The sequence below is a fragment of the Centroberyx affinis genome, unplaced genomic scaffold (genome assembly GCF_046629955.1).
Source record: "Centroberyx affinis isolate AG114_WGS23_722 - 3 ecotype Tasmania unplaced genomic scaffold, CSIRO-AGI_Caff_v1 ptg000723l_1, whole genome shotgun sequence".
NCBI classification, from domain to species: domain Eukaryota; kingdom Metazoa; phylum Chordata; class Actinopteri; order Beryciformes; family Berycidae; genus Centroberyx; species Centroberyx affinis.
Genome location: NW_027279340.1, coordinates 437408 through 454501, shown reverse-complemented (window position 1 = coordinate 454501; position 17094 = coordinate 437408). Strand labels below are relative to the sequence as shown.

General features: G+C 42.6%; 1 protein-coding gene across 1 annotated transcript; it reads right to left on the bottom strand.

Moving 5' to 3' along the window:
- Positions 1-15754: 15754 nt before the first annotated feature.
- Positions 15755-16985, bottom strand: dctpp1 (dCTP pyrophosphatase 1). Its single transcript, XM_071519722.1, has one exon. It carries the CDS (start codon positions 16895-16897, stop codon positions 16373-16375), a length of 525 nt encoding a protein of 174 aa, XP_071375823.1. The 5' UTR covers positions 16898-16985; the 3' UTR covers positions 15755-16372.
- Between the last annotated feature and the right edge of the window lie 109 nt (positions 16986-17094).

Here is a 17094-nt window from a genome sequence, read left to right as displayed (position 1 = left end):
GTACTAATTACTATTTTGGAGCATGAGGAACAAGAGGGGAGGGAGAGATTGAGACAGAGAGAGGCAGGAAGAAAGAGAGACAGAGAAAAACAGAAAGATGTGTCAGCTAAAGAAAAAGCTTCTAAGGACGAGAAATAATTAGCAGAAAGGAAGAATGAAGGATTATGAGAAACAGAAGGACCGGGCAGTCCTGCTGAAGGTGCTGCCGTCGGATTGTGTCTGTGTTGCTTTGTATTAACGTGCTTGTGAGTTTCTGTGAGAAATCCTTCATAGCACATCATGGGTGGGCCCCGAAGTCTAGTGGTCCAACAGGTCAGTAACAAATACTGTAGGTCCCTCAGTGGGCCACTCAGATCCCTCACCTCTCCCTGCTGTTTCCATCATTTCTTTTCCATTCCACTGGGCCACCGGTCAGCCGCTCGGGAAACACGAAGCCCGGCGTGGCATCATAACAAACACTGACGGCCAGTATCAGAACATGAATCCAATCTCTCAGAGTGATTGACCTGCGGGGCACAATATCGCCTGCTTCTCATCAGAAACCACTCGGGAGTGCCACACTGTAAATACCAAGGTCGAGCTCCTCCCATCTCTGCCTGAAGAGAAACATCATGGCCTTGTTAGGGATGGCAACTCTAATGCTAATCGTCTCTCAGAGGCAGACAGTGGAGAATTCGACAACACATGCTTTGGAAATGACATACCTAACGTGTAGCGATGCACATTCTTTGGGGAACACACAATGCGGCACATCGCACCACACTGGCAAACATAATACACCCACACACACACACACACACACACACACACACACACACACCACACACATACACACATTTACACACACACACACACACACACACACACACAGAATAAGCTAATCGTCGCCCACAGACCGCAGTGAGAATAAACACTTCTGAGAGTTTTCCTCTATTTCATTTTGCCCAAGTCAATTTAAAAAGAAGAACTTAACTTCTGCACCACCTGCATCTTTCAATTCAATTCCATCCACACTGCTGAATGTGAAAATTTCTTAACAAGACACTAACAAATCCCCAACTGTTCATGGACAGACCAGTACTCCACAGAACTTTTGACACCAGAAACTCGCTGTCAGAGTCAAAGAGGGAGGAAGACCCTTTTGATCTTTGACATACGACTCAGCCCCTCAGAGAGAAGCACAGCCTCAGTTAAATCTACTGTGCAGGACCTCACTTTATCATTATCCCAACAATATGTATTGAGTCCCAGTGAGGAACAGTAGCCTGCTGTTTGTACTCCACTCCAATATATATTGTAGTGTAGCTACATCAGCACAGACAACTTTTATGAAACTAGAGAAAGGTTTGAGGGATTTCAATGGTTTCTGGGTTGGGCTTTTAGAAAGCAGCCTGGTGTCCCGGGGAGTTTTCTGAACAAGTATACAGTTTCAGAGTGGATAGCTGGCCTCACTGAGTTCAAAAATGATTTTGGTGAAATTTGAGCTCTGCTCCAGCCCACTATCTTGACATATAGGATACTTGATGACAACATAAACTCCACAAGAGTGTGAATGTTTCATCACTTTCCCACTCTCTTTTTCTTATAGCATCTTTCTCCCTCTCCTTACACCAACTTTCTCCACCCCGGGTTTCTCCTTCACACCATTTCTCTGCTTATCCCCTTCTCTATTTCCCTCTGTCATGCCATATTGCCTTACCCATCGCTTTCCTAACAACATTCTCCACTATATTTCCATGTTTTGTTTTGGGATTGTTTTTTTGTTTCTGCTTTATTGGACAGTTAAGTTGAGTGAAATGGAAAGACAGAGATATGGGAAAGACATGTAGTAGCTCTGGACTTTAACAAACATTGTTGCTGACTGTCCTGCTCCAATTATATGTGATATTCAAGCAGTTTCACATCAGGCACTTCTGGTTGCTTTTTGACTGCTAACTTGAATCTGGCGTAAGTCTTCACTCAGTAGTAAAATAGCTAAAAAAAAATGTGTTTGCCATTGCAGTGGTTTTTTGGGGGAACCGATTGGTCAGAACAGGAAAAAGAACACAAAGAGGTCTTTGTGAAAATTAAAGCGAGAAGAGGACCAAGGAACCAAGGATCAATCAAGGTGCCCAGGCAGTGTTTAATGCTCTTCCAAAGAAAGTAGCTATTGGTTGCTCAAAAAGTCGCTAGAAGTCGCCAGATGACATCATTTGCATATATGAATAGATTTGTTACAGCCCGTAGCTCTTAGCGGAGGGAAGGGGCTGCGCTGTGTCTGGGAGGCGCCGTGACCATCAAACCTCTTTGGATTAGACAAGCAAGTAGCGCAATTTTATGTGAACTGGCATCAGCCATACGGATTGATCGCCAAATGCTTTGGGATTAAACACAGTAACTAGATTTATTGCTAGACACTTTTGCGAGGAAAAAAGGTCACCAGAGGAGTGTGAAAAGTTGCTAAATCTAGCAACAAAGTCGTCAAGTTGACAACAGTGTGCCCAGGCGTGTTATTTCATTTCCCAACCGAGTTCTGGGCTAACAGCAAAAACCACGCCCCCACCATCTGTCGCTGCACAAAGCCACGTTCATTGCTCATAGGCCAGTTGGACTAGATTCTAGTCGTCAATTTTACAGAATATCAGAATAAATGAGGAATTACACTACGTTGTGGCAGCCAACACTGTGCAGTCTTTAAATCAGCTAACTGTGTCTTGTTTATGTTTGTGTCATGTAATTCACTTGGCCATATAGTTTTGCCTTCTTCACAAGATGAAAGGAGCTGTGGTTTGTAGGAGTGGTTACTTGAAAACAGTTTCCATAGGTGTTGGACAAGCAGCCATAGTGGAAATTCAAACAAGTGCTGGTAAGAGACATAAAAAGAGGCAGAGAGGAATGAGAGGAGAAGCACATGAAAAAAAAAATAAGTGGCACTCCTGCTCTGGAGGACATTTTCTTTTCAACGAGAGAAAAGACTCCTCTTTTCTGCCTCAGTGGTGCCCCTGGCTGTGCCTGTGTGGAGCTGTGGGAACAGACTCTTGGTGGCACGCCCTGAATAGGGGGCCTTTGCCCCTTGGCGCTCCCTACGTGGACCTGCCCGCAAACAAGTTTTGGCCCATCTCTTTTTCCTCTTCTCTCTCATCTTGTTATCTTATTCTCTCACATACACACTTCCCACTCTCCTTCCATTCCTACCTTCATCTTTCTCTGCCTATTTTTCTTCGTTCACCTTTATTTCACCCCTTCTCCCTCCTTCTCCCACATTTTCTCTCCTCAATATCTTCTTTTTTCTCCCTCACGCACAGCGATAGAATAGGACTTGACAGGACAAGAGGTAGAAGACAAGGGGAGCCCCAATGTGTAGGAGCCTGCTGTAATAATTAGTCATCTCTTCAGCTGCTCTCCAGAGAGGCTGCCCTGGAGGCTGGGATCTCTATTGTGGAAGGCTGGGCTTGGACACACAGAGCTGGACCGGAGGGCTGGCCCAGACCCCTCTCTCCCTCTCCCGCTGGGAGGCCTGCTATTGGCTGTGGTGGTTCAGAACAGGCTGACACAGCCCAAGTCTATTATCTATGGTGATTTGTGTCCTTAATGAGGGCTGATTTATCCCCACCTATAGAGACGTGGGGCCCTGCGGTTTGGCCAACATTCCGCCCCCCTCCCAAAGGAGTCCTGATTGGAGTGAAGAGGGCGGATGGAGGGAGGATGAGAGGCGGGATCTAGGCAGAACCCATCAGCGGACAATAGATCCTGCCACTCAGAGGGATTGGCAAAAGGGTGGAAGTAACATTTGTTTTTTATGCATGTGTGTGAGTGACAGAGAAAAAGAGAGAGAGGAGAGAGGGGGGGGCAATGGGAAGGTTAGAGAGAGAGAAAGAGAGAGAGAGGGGGGGGGAGTGGGAAGGTTAGAGAGAGAGAAAGAGAGAGAGAGGGGGGGGGAGTGGGAAGGTTAGAGAGAGAGAGAGAGAGAGAGAGAGATCATGCTTGTGTGCAATCATGCCTGCATGCCTTTATGCGAAATCAGAGTTACAACTGTCTCTCATTCATCACTGTTACCCATTGGCCGTATAAACAAATCACTGTTTATAGCTTCACCAAACTTCAGATTTCAACTGTTGCTGTTTCATTATGAAGACTTGGAGAGCAATTTGGAGGCACAATGAAGAAACAGACTGAAACTGGAGAAATATCGCCTGAAATGCTCTTGTTCCAAACATAGCCGATATGAATCTCACTCATCCAAAATCCTTTTTTCACAGAGGAAATCACTAATGAGCCAGAGGGTCCTGGATGAATAAATGAATGAATTAATAAAAACAGTCCTGAAGCTCCAAATATTGTCTCTGATCTCCTATTATACGGAGAAAGTGGTGATGTAAAGCAAGCATGAAATGGAAGCAGAGGGACAGCATTTTCACAACACATTTAAAATAGGACAAGTGTGCAGAGGCATATTTTAAATGTTTTTGTTTTAATACACTATGATTCATAGGACTCCATCTCCTCCTCATTAGACCAAAAAGTAATTTGCATAATATTGTACAGAAACACCATGCTGTGCAATGTACCAATTTACAAGGTAATTACGGTATTATCACAGTCTTACATACTATAAATCTCTTGTTTATTTACATGTTTGTTTATTTGTTTTTTTAATCCTTTAATGCATAGGAACTAATGAATTTGCATTCTTAATGGAATTTCCCATGAACATATGATGATACATCATGCTAGTAATCATATCAAAAGTAGTGTGTGTCAGTCTCACCCTCTCTTCTTTCCACTGGAATCCGTCCCACTCTACACAGCAGGAGGTGCCATGTGCTACAGGTACCTATTATAGAAATCCAGGGGCATTAATAATGACTGTAATCCTTGTATACCGCATGTTCTCAGTTTGAGTGTGTGGACAACTGTTTCCTCCTGCAATATGCGTGGGAGGACATGGCCCCGTACCGCATGACCCATACATAATCTATGAGCTGCCATGTTTTATTGGAGATGGGGATGGTTGGGCTTTCCTTGCCATAGAGACCTGACTGTTGTGCCAGACTCTGTGGCATATGCTTTGGGACAGCCAAGTCAAATGTATGATTTCACAGCCCAGTGGGAGGCGGTGGTTGGTGGTGGTGGCCGTTGCTCCCGTCTGTCGGATTTGCTGTCTGCTTGATTTTTTTTTTTTAAATAATTAAGGATACAAATCACTTGCTGCACATTAAAAATTAACAGAAGAACATGGAGTAACAGTATTAGCTGTAGGGCTGGGTGATCTGGACAAAATGAATATCATGATAATCCTAAGAAATTATTTTGATATTGACATATAACAATATCTGCTGACAAAAGCAAAATCAATATTCAAATTGATATTCATCGCACCGAGCTGCATGGTAATATAAAGCATGATGAAACTCTAATTTTCAAGTAATGTTCGCTATTTTATTTCAGATCTCATTTTGTGAGAGACTTTAATTAGTATTATTATTATAGTATTATTTGCTTATTATCATTACAGACAGACAACAGAATTGTGTATCATGATAACTCGACAACATCATTTCTTCACAGTATGATTCTACTGAAAGACGATAAATGATCAAATTGAATTATTCCCCATCTCTAATTAGCTGCACACTAAAAATGAAATGAACAAAAAAAGGGAGTAACATTGCTAATTTTCATCCCAGCAGATGTAATGTACAAGAAACAGCTTACTGTGGGTGATAAGCTAGCTGGTAATTGACACTCAGGTATGGTACAACTGAACCAGTCATACAGGACTTTTATTGTCCCTTTCTCGCAGTACAATAAGGGATTTTGTTTGGTGGCGTAACCCTGTCCTAATCATCTCAAGTAAGTGTGCTCTATACAAGGTTCACTGTTCTAGTAGAACTTCCAGTGCCCTTTTGTGTGTCCAGTGGGGGCTATTGTGTTGGTGTGCAGCATTAGAGGGTTTCTTTCTCCCTGCGGTAGAGCTGAGTGATAGCCTGCCAGAGGAAACACGGGGAGAGAGCAGATGACCACTGCTACAGGCCAAAGTGAGGAAGCTCCTCAAAGGTTAGTCAAGTCTTTGGAATGGGGAAGGGGGGAGAGTAAGGGGGAGGGAGAAAGTAGGGTGAGGGAGATAGAGAGCGAGAAGGGGAACAATGGAGAGAAGGGGCTGGACTGGGAGGGGGTAAAGAGCAAAGGGGGGAACTGTGGAATGAACAAGGGAGAAAAAAAGAAGAGCGGGAGGTCTGACTCTGAAAGACAAATGGAGCCGTGGACCGAAACACCCATAGCAGGTGTGGCTCGCTCTCCTCTCAGCAAGGCTCTTACAACAGGGAGGCACACATTATCGCAAGGGAACTAATGGGGAGGTGTTGGTGGGTTTATCCATGCCTCATCTGTATTCCGGCCCTGTTTCGATGAAGCACACGCAGGTGGTATTCATGCAAAGAGAGCCAGCCCACAGCTGCTGCTCCGTGAGTGATCAAGAATTCAAACACACAGGGGGTTAATGGCAAACTCTACTGTAGGAAACAAGGTATGATGGGAGGACCTGCAGTGTGAAGGCAAAGACAGACACATGCACATACTCATGTACATGCACACACGCATACAAATGACAGACAAGCTTGAGAAGTTTGGATTTTAAATTTAAAGAGTCATGGATAACGAAACAATTCAAAAGCAGGTGATCCTTGACAGGGAATTGTTTGTTCCTGAATCTCCTCTAGGGTTGGCCGCTCATCTGTGTTGGCAGCAAGGCAACAGCAAATCAGGTGTCAACATTCTCTGGTTATTCCACGTGGAAAGTGGCGTGTTGCATTTCACTCCACAAGGGAACCTCTCCCCACACCATCTGGTACAGCAGTTTCCCCAGCGACCACACAGCGGCTGGCACAGCGTATTACCCTCTCTCCTCAGGACGGTTTCTGGAGGTAAATACTCTGAGGTGCTGAATCTGTCCCTGTAGGCCTCATCTTTGAGCACAGCAGCAACAGAGCCAAAGTCCAGCAGCAGGATGTTCTCAGTGAGTTGATGAACCAGGATGTTCTCTGGTTTCAGGTCCCTGTGGATGACACCCCGGGGTGGCAGTGCTCCAGTGCTCGCACCACCTGCTTCCTCATATATGACGTGCGTTCTCCTCCTCCAGGAAGTCCTCTCCTTCTTGCACGTGTAAAGAGGTTGAGGCCGACAGATTGGACGCTTGAGGACTATAACAAACACCCCTCCATTTGGCGTAGGGAGCCAATAATAGTCGAGCAGCTGGGCCACCCCAAAACTAGGTGAGCGACACACTAGACACAGCAGAGCGGTCTCCAATGGCATTCCATCACATTGGCAGATATCTTGTCCCACAGCTTGATGAGCCTTTGATCCACAAACCTCAGTGCCACTGGCCAAGTGTCTGAATCACAGCATGTACATTCTCATAGCCTCCATTCTGGATCTCCCTGCACATGCATGTCCTCAGACCTCCTTCTGCGTGAGCACGGTGGTTGGCCTGCATTAGTTGGGATCACATGTCCCTCTGGATTCTTCTGAGCTCGGGATATTCTGCTCATTTATTTCTAACTGTGGAGGGAGTGGTGTAGGCATTTCCTTGTGGTCTGGATAGAAGCCTGATCCTTGTTTATGTTTGTGTCAACTTGTGCAGATGTTGGGGGGGTCAAGGCCTGCTTTTAACATGCCAGGGTAATGGTGACTGTACAAGAAGTCAAATATGTTGTTGCAAAATGGAAAAATAGCAGAAATATTTGTTTTTCATGTGTTCAAAAACTTGTGCCCACATCACATCCTTTGTATGAGATACAACCATGTCCATTTCCTCTATGTTAAGAGACAACGGTAGATAGAATGTATGAAATGAAGAGTGAGTAAGAAAGGGAAATATTAAAGAAACAAGGTTAGAAATGTTCCAGACAGTGACAGCACCTCAGACAGACACACACAGTCACCAGCCCTCACTGATAAGTCCCTTCTCTTTTTTCATAATCAAGTGAGGCTAAAGTAAGAATGCAATTTAAAAGCTGGTTGTCAATGTAGAACAGAATATTACAGTGACTCTCTCTTATGACCATCAGACATATATGACTCAGTCAGTCTCGTTGATCATTACATTCTCACCATTCTCCACTGCAGTGAAACTTGAAGTCAACTGTGTCAAAACAGTTTGTCACAGTATAAATTGTTCTATTGCCATTCAGCCATTTGCCATTTTACAATGGCAACTGGCTGAAGGTCCACCCCCGTACTGTTGCAGCTTATATAATAGTAGAAAGAAAGTACGTGACACTCTATCTCTTCTTACCTTTTAGAGCATCTTTCAAAATTTATGAACAGGATGCCTTGAGATCTTCAAAATGTAAACCACAGGATTTGATCAAATATTCTCAAAGACTGCCATTCAGAATTAAGAAACAGGAAATGAGGAGGAGAGAAAGTGAAAACTAAAAAGCCGGAAATGACTCATCAAAGAGTCTTCACCTGCTAAGTACCAATGTGTAAAATCTGGGACATTGCATATTGTGAACTTGTACAACATCAAAACAGTGTCAGTGAGTCACTGTTTTTTCGCCCCCTCTGATCCCCTCAGGTCGGATTCCTCAGGACACAAACAAGACAGGAAACAGAGAGAAAGGGCTCCTCCCTGTGGTGAGGCTACAGCTGTCCATCTCCTCAATGAGAGGGCAAAAGACTCTTCCATAGCAACAGTCCTACATAGCAACAGCCTCTTTGAATAAAGATAGCCTTGGATGCCATTCAGACAGTATCTTGTATCTTTGGTCCTTAGAAACACAGGACATTGTAATGGAGTATTGTTGCATCAACTGCAAGCTGCAGTCGGCTGCAGTACATAATTTCAGTGGTCTCCTATGCTTTGTATCTAGTTCATACAAGTGACTGTGAGGCTTTATATTTCTGAAGGATGAGATTCACTGCAACTACAGACTGTGGAAGAAAAGAGGAAATTGCTTCTTTCCAATTTGTACAAGGCAGAGAAAAGAAAACTGAAGAGGAAAAAATAGGGAAATCTGCTCAGAACAGAAAGGACTAGCATGTAATGTTCAAAGACTTGTGATCACCATTTGAATAACAACACCTATTTGCTCCCTCCGGTAGAGACATCTCCACCAGGAATTTGTCACTCTCTATTTGAACTTTTCCCCCATCATTTCCACACTCTGTATGATGAATCATTCAAAATGTGGAGCCCGAAATGAGACCAGACAGGACAGAAGCTCAGCTCATTTTGAGCTGGCCGTGGCCAGCCAGAGTCCAATTTCAGTCCCACAATGCAGTACTTTGATCAGTCTATACGGCTGATTTAGGATGCCACTACTAACTGTCCATCACTCCTACACTCCCCTGCAGGAGCAGTTGAGCAGAGCACTCTGGGATTGGGACATGGCAGAAAAACAGGGATAGGGTGATACTAGACGGTGGTTGAATTCCAAATCAAAGCTGTATGTGTAGCTGTAACTACAGTGTATCTCTTCTGGTCAAGAAAAAGTTTCAAATCAATTCAATCACAACATCAGATACTCTCTTTTATGTCCTTTCCTCTTGAAAAATTGCATACTGTATATACTTTGAACAGCTAGCATTGTGAGTCAACTAGTCATATTCAAGTCTTTTTGATTTTGCATAGTTCAATCAGAAGATAATCCTCTTGCCTCTCACTGTCACATATTAGCTTTGTTGCTCTCAGCTCCCTTTTGGCCATTTTTTGCATGCAACCTGTGCCTTATTTTGTTACATTTTGATCATTCCTGTTACTGACCTACATTTGTCAGACATTTCATATAATTTGCTACCTGTTGCAAACTACAATGTCAAGTATCTATATAGTATTTGGAATTAATTTAATATGTATATACTATCTATATGTATTATCATCCAATTCATTTCCAGTTGATTGCCAACCCATTTGTCAATGTATAATGTAAATGGGAACCACTGCCAAATTCAATTGTAAGAACTATACAATAATAATAAAATGTGTTTGACTCTAGCCTTGTTTACGGCTCTGATATTCTTTATCTCACTATGTTCAGGTATATCTACAAATACTCTCAGATCCTCCCTCTGAGGTTTTCTTCCTGTTTGCCTCTATATGGTCTCACTGACACAGCTAAAAGAGATAGGATGTCAAAGAGGACATAGCGCAAGTGAAGGCTTAAGTCAGTATCTCTTGAAAGATCCTAGCTTCACTACTTTAGCGAATTTTTGGCCCAGCTGTAGAAAAAAATGTAATTTGTTGTCGTAGACTATCTGGAAGCCTTGCTTTGAGGAATTCAAGAGTGTTTCAGTCCATCTAGCTGGTCTGTTTTATGTGCTTTCATCTACTCCCCAATTTAAGGTCAGGCAACCATTACACATTTAGCTAATGAAGCGAGAAGCTAAATTCCACTGAATTGACAATCGTGATTCACACACCTTACTGCCTCTGCATGGGGTTGAGCCCATGCAGAGGGAAATTACTAATTCTTACTCTAGCATAAGACAGCACTTGTAAAGTGATGAAGAAAGTTGAGGCTTTTACTATTCTGCTGTTTTTGACTAATTGACTGATTATATATTTGATTTTCATGCAAGTTATAGCCTAATATAATAAACAATGCTGTGTTATCACAATTAATATAAAAGTTAATTATTTACATAATCTCTTCAGAATAGTTGTTGCCCTTGTAGAAACAGTAGGTGAACATTTTCTGTAACTAGTAAAAGTCATTGAACAGCAGTGGTTTTGCCAAAAAGTTTACTCTACAGTTTGACCAGCCTCAGCATCATATCTTTGGCATGGATTTCTGGTTCAATGATCAGCTCAATGTTAAGACCCAGGGCATGCAAAGGAGCTCAAAATGACCCTCCTCCACTCTGCTTCCTGCTTGTAGTATCTCCAAGCGAATCTTGATAATAAGGGGAAAATTTGCAAAGCAAATTAGTGCAGATGAATTACCCATTGTAAACACGGATACGTGTAAGATTGAGCTCTGTTGCTTGCTCAGAGCCTAGGCATGAAGTCGATCATTGAGGCAAAATCTGTACCATGACATGCCAAACAGCATCCACAGAGAGTCACTGCATAGGAACAATGAAAGACATAGAATAATTGAAGCAAAAGTTGAAATTGTAATGGACCAGAATCCCTGAAGGGCATAGCAAGAGACTGCCTGGCACTAATACAAATTTTTCTTTCATTCATTCATTCATTCATTCATTCATTCATTCATTCATTCATTCATTCATCCATTCATCCATCCATCCATCCATTCATTTTGTCTTTGCTTTCTTTCTTTTGCCATTAAAAGACATTTTCCTGATTACTTTACTAGGCATTCAACTGCCTTTTTCTCAAGGCCTAATGAATCATCATTCCCTTATTAGTGACAATAAAAAACATCATCCTTTATCTATATCACAACTTGCATAACATGATATTTATTATAAAGTATGAAATGTAGAGATCAGCAAGAGAATATTTTTTCAGCAATGTTGATTGAGCCTAAGCAATAGCCTGTAAAACATGTAGACACCTGTGAAATCCATTAATTGTCGATAGGGAATCTGACTGGCAAAATTGTTGCAGTATTGGCTTGGTGTGAAGGTTTATTGAAAGAAAAGAAACATTGTCAGGTATTTAACATTCTGTAGGAATGAGATTGGGACATTTAAGATGCATGATTGTCTCTGGCAGCACCACACAAATGGGAGGAAGTCATGCTTAGCCATTAGCAATGGAATAGTGACTACTATCCCAGTGTGTGTGTGTTTGTGTGTTTGTGTGTGTGTGTGTGGGAAGTGATGTGATGTGAACCCCTGCTGCTGGCTAACCCCACTGTGTGAGATCTGACAGCTCCCACTGCGGTCTGCGTGACAGGATAAAGGAGTGTATGTGTGTGTGAGAGAGAGAGATAAAGAAAGAAGAAGGGGAAAGTGGCCAGAAAGAAAAAGGCAAAAAGTTAAAGATTCACACAAGAAATAAATGCCTCTTTGAAAGCTTATCTGTATATGCACAAAAGAATACATCTCCCCATCCTGAAAAGCCCACAACAAGGCATACATCTTCTAATAAGGGTCCTGATGATATCTCCACTGAACATTACAAACAGTATAGTTGAGAAGAAAATCTAAGATTTTGAGTCATCAAGCCGCTCAAAGGGTCTTTAAGCCTGCAGCACTGTCTTATAGACAAGGGTATCATGGGTAACGCACTAACTCCTCCCCTGAAACATGAAAAGATGAGCGCCAAGCCTGTCCTTAGCTAACACTCAGCTGCTTAAGAAACACAGACTTTGTATAACTTTAAGCCTTTGAAGTATTTTACTTTACTTGGAAAGTAAAGTAATGGTAAAAAAAAAGCAGCAGTAGCAATTTCTGGGTCCAATTTGTTGTTTGGTTCGGAGTAGGGTATATGTTCAGGGTATCGGATCATGTTTGGAACATGAAATGCCCGCCTACTCACCGATCATCTGTCTGGAAAAATACCATCATTATTTCTAGACGATCCCATAGACTTGGGTGCACAGATATTAAAGGGCAATTCCAGCATGATTGGAGTTTTTTGCTATTTATTTTTTACATTTTCCATCCCTTTAATTTTTGCCATACCTCTCATTCACTCCCATTCAATTCCAAACAGCATAGCATAGCATAGAAATTCGATCGGTGATGGTAATCCATCACTGTGAATGAGAAGCCGACAATGACATTTTGAAAAGTTGCATCAGAACACTATCAGGCTATAAACTTTTACATTATGAAAGAAGTTCTGTTCAGCATTTCATATTAATGTGTGCATTCTCTCAATGAAATCTTTCAACCAATAGCTAATGCTCTCTGTGGTTATGTTAGGACCCGCCTTCTGTCAAGCAAAACCCATTCAAGCCAAACCAAATCAAGGCGCTTGCCCTGCTTTTCTTTGCTGCCAGCCCATATCTGTATGCAGTTGGCAATGCAGAGAAGCTCAACGAACATTAATTTTACTGTGCCATTTGCAAGGTGGTTCTTGCTGTCAGGGAACTACTTGATGTGCAGGTAGCTTACATTAGCGAAGTATCAATAATGAATGAAATCTACTGTTGCACATTAAGTGCACTGTAAGTCTTTCATAGGATTCCTAAAAGTGATTGGTGCAATAGAATGAACCCATATTCCTGTCATCGCAGCCCTGAGGGAACATGGGATTTTGTGAATAAAAAATAATTTCACGGCCTTAATGTGCAGGTATTGATAGGGTGTTCATATTTTTCTACTGATTTACTGTAGTATAACTCATCTCTACATTACATGCAGGGACACATGGTGTAGCAGAGCATACACATAGTTTGGATCATTGGTTTGGATGCTGAAGTAAAGATTTAGTACATGGAGAGTTTTTAAAAAAAGATTTCATACACAGCAGAGACTCTCCACTCACCTTTCTACCTAGTACTAATAGTAAGCACACTGGGTTCTCCTATTCCCCCTTTTTCCCAACACCATCCTGTGAAATCACTGTAATAATGTTTTTGTATTGTGCGTATTTATTCATAACAGCTTGTTCTTCTTGAGAGAAATACACTGCTCTGAATCTGTCCATGTTGCCTGTGATTGGCTATTTGTTACAAAATCTGCCCCTTTCATGTGAACGCGCTCATAGATGGATTGGAAAATTCTGGGTTGACAGAGCGGGTTGATAACCACTAGTTATATATAGCCAGCTATCACAAAGATACCCTGACTATCGAATCTTCTTTGTGAGACAATGGCCCAGGTCTCTGGCTTTGGAGCTACAGCAATATATGGATCAACAATGCCAATTTCTGCATTTACAATTAGGTAACCATGTTATCCAGAAGGACTTATGAGTGGGCAGATAGGGGTTTAGTTTCTTTCTCAGGTTTGACAGGAGTCAGGACAAATGGCTCTTGCAGGACCTGAACATGAGACCTTCTGGTTACTGGACACCAGGCTACCCCGCTACGCCCACAATTCACTGGGTAAAAGTTTTACCTGAAACTGCCCCAAGTGGGTATAAGTTGAAACTGTCCCAAGTGAGACATCTTTTACGGATGGTGTAGCGTGCAAATGCTTGGGGATGTGTGGTTAGGCTTTGGGAGAGTTACTTATGTTCCCAAATAATGACTGGACTTCCCTAGAGGTTAGGAATAACACAGAACTTGAGAGGTATTGCCCGCTGCCAAATGAGACTTCAAAGTAAAAGTGAAAAATAGCAATGGGCAATCTAGAAATATTTTGTCACTCAGGTTAGAGCTGGCTTCAGGAACAGTGGAAGAAATTCTAATATTCTATCTGTGACTTCTCATATGCACAACCCTTTTACGCTAAACCATAATATGGAAATGTGCTACATCCCAATTATATTTCAGTCTGAAAAATGCATGAGGGTCTCTCAAAGCAAAGAGTTCTTACAAAACCTCTTCAGGACAACTTTTGGCAGAGTATCCTCAGAAATGCAGCTCTACAGAAAACTGCAAGAGGAACCGTGATGCAGTCTGAGAAACAGCACATTTTACTCTCCAGAGACAGCTGTAATTGCAGCTTGCTACCTGGCAGGAACACATCTAGACAGTGAATATTGAGATAGCACCTATAAAATGTCAGCCTCTCCCATTTAAGATAGTGCACCCTGTTTTCAAATGACATCTGCTGAGCATTATAAATCTCAAGGTTTATGTTAGAGCTTAGTTTGAAGAAATCAGCACTCAAAAGGATTTCAATTTAAGTTATATAGCAAGGGTTTTAGGCAAGTTTGTTTTTTTATCATGAAGAACAAAGTGGAAGCTACATGGGTTATAGTTCATTTAGGCTAGAAAGAAAAAACAGTTTTGCCCTTGTTTTTCCTGAAGCACACATCAACTGAATAAAAAACATCTATTTATTGCCCCTTACACCAAAGAATTAAAAAATGTAAATAACATATACATGATATTTACACATTAACAGTACTAGGAAAGGATTTGCACATCCTAGTTATTGGATGTGTGCCAAAAAATGGGACAATTGATCATTCTTACTGTGGAATGCAATGTCATATCTGCTTAAGTAAAAAAAACATTTACTTTAAAGTGAGGCTGTATTTGCACTCAGAGCAAAATTTTTGTGATGCGTGACAGCGCTCCTTTGCAGCATGTGGATGACTCGTAAATCACTGAATATCAGGATATACAGTTCTCTCTTGACTTCAAGGCAATGTTTGCATCTTGAAACACATCAAATTAAAAATCAGACGGAATTTTTATCACCGTTCCAAACACGTACCCCCTCCCCACACACACACACACACACACTTTATCAGTGTGTTTTGCATTTCAAATCTTAGCTGAAAGGTTTATCACAGTTCCACTCCAAGTGGGAATATTTTGGTCGAGCAGGCTCAACACCACATCCACCCCCACCCCCTCCAATAGTAATTTACTGCTGACTTAGATAAGATGGTTGCCAGTTGCAATAAAATCAATAAATCAACACCATGTGTGTTACATTTAAAGGTTTTTTTACTAACAAGCTAAAATTAGACTGACCAATCAGGGCTGCCAATTGTCAAGGGAATAAATGAGCTAGGGCAGACATAGGGCTACATGACTGTCTTACCTTGATCAGCATAGTTGTTTGCATTACTGGAAGAAATACATCTCTGACAAGGCCTTTCTATTGAGATCAACCAGTGGGCTAATTGCCACTCCCACCCCCTTTTCTGCTAATTGACACATATGCGTGACTAGTGGGGTCTACATCAAACATCAAACCATATAAAACACAAAAAACAGGAGAGGAGGCAGAATTGAAGCCACTTTTTTACTTCAGGAAAAACAAGAGTGTGACAGTTTATGAACAACAATGGAAGACGAGTTAATCCAAACATGATGGGCAATGAGGAGAAATGAAAGAAACAACCCAAGTGTTAGGTCAAATAAATTCAAAAACCACACTTCTTCTTAGGCAGACAGTTGTATACCACTCCCTCAAGATTCAATTTTCCATTCCAGGCATGTCCAGGTAGGACAATGTTCATCTGCTTTAACTTGAAAATCCACTCTGTCACCCTCCTACTGGAACAAATGGAGCAGAGGTAGTGCTCTATGTAAATTCAGGGTTCAAAGTGAAAAACATCCTACTCCTGGTATTTTGAATAAGCATGCCTTTGCACTTACACGACAGTGACATTTTCTGCCAACAGTAGCAGAGTGTCTCAAGTTGACAAGAGACAAAGATGATCAAAATAAAAAGGGGATTTAAAAGTTTATCAGTAAAACCAACAGATTCCTCAAGTGCCTTGCAAGCACAGTAATAGAAGGCCAAACTTAAAAACTCGTAAGATATAGCTTCGGTTGTCATGGCAACCACCTTACTGAACTTCCCCCGACTGACTGCGCTTCTCTCGACTGTGACCAGCCAAGTCTCAGTCTTTGTATTCAGTGTACTTTTTGGCCGACCCGTGCACCTTGCTGGCAGGGTATTTCAGTCGATTTAGGGCCATTTTGCGCAGCACTGCTTGCGGCAGGTCGACATGACATTTCTCGGCCAACTCGACCAGATAGATCAACACGTCGCTGAGCTCCTGGGCGAGCTCCTCCCGCTCGGAGTCGGTCCAGCCCGGCAGGCCCTCGGCCACCTCGCCCCGCCACTGGAAGAGCTCCGACACCTCGCCCACCTCCCCGACCATGGCCAGCAGCAGGTTGCGGGGCTGGTGAAACTGGTTCCAGTCCCGCTCGTCTGTGAACTCCGCCTGCAACCGCCGTATATCCTCGATGGTGGGCTCGGTGCTGAAGGTGAACCCGCCTGATGCTGCTCCTCCTGCTTCGTTCTGCTTGGAGTGTGTTTCTCCGTTTGCAGCAACAACCGGGTGTGACCCGTTAATACGAGTTTCGTCGACTGACACATTGCCGTTCAGTCCGCACGCTTCTTTTCCATTTGTCGCCATCATGTTTTCTGTTTTTTATCAGCGGTGCCGCGTGAAATCGAGGTTAAATCAACTGTAAACACCGCACTCCACAACCAGCATGTGGATAAAGTCCCGCCAGCAGCCGAGACGGAAATGACGCAGCGAACCCAGGAAACCAGACGCTTCATAAAGCTGGGCTGTGTAGTCCTGCGTAGAGAACTGACGTGTACGCAGATATC

Coding starts and splice junctions, on each gene's coding strand:
- dctpp1 (XM_071519722.1), bottom strand. CDS start 16,897: ATGATGGCGACAAATGGAAAAGAAGCGTGCGGACTGAACGGCAATGTG.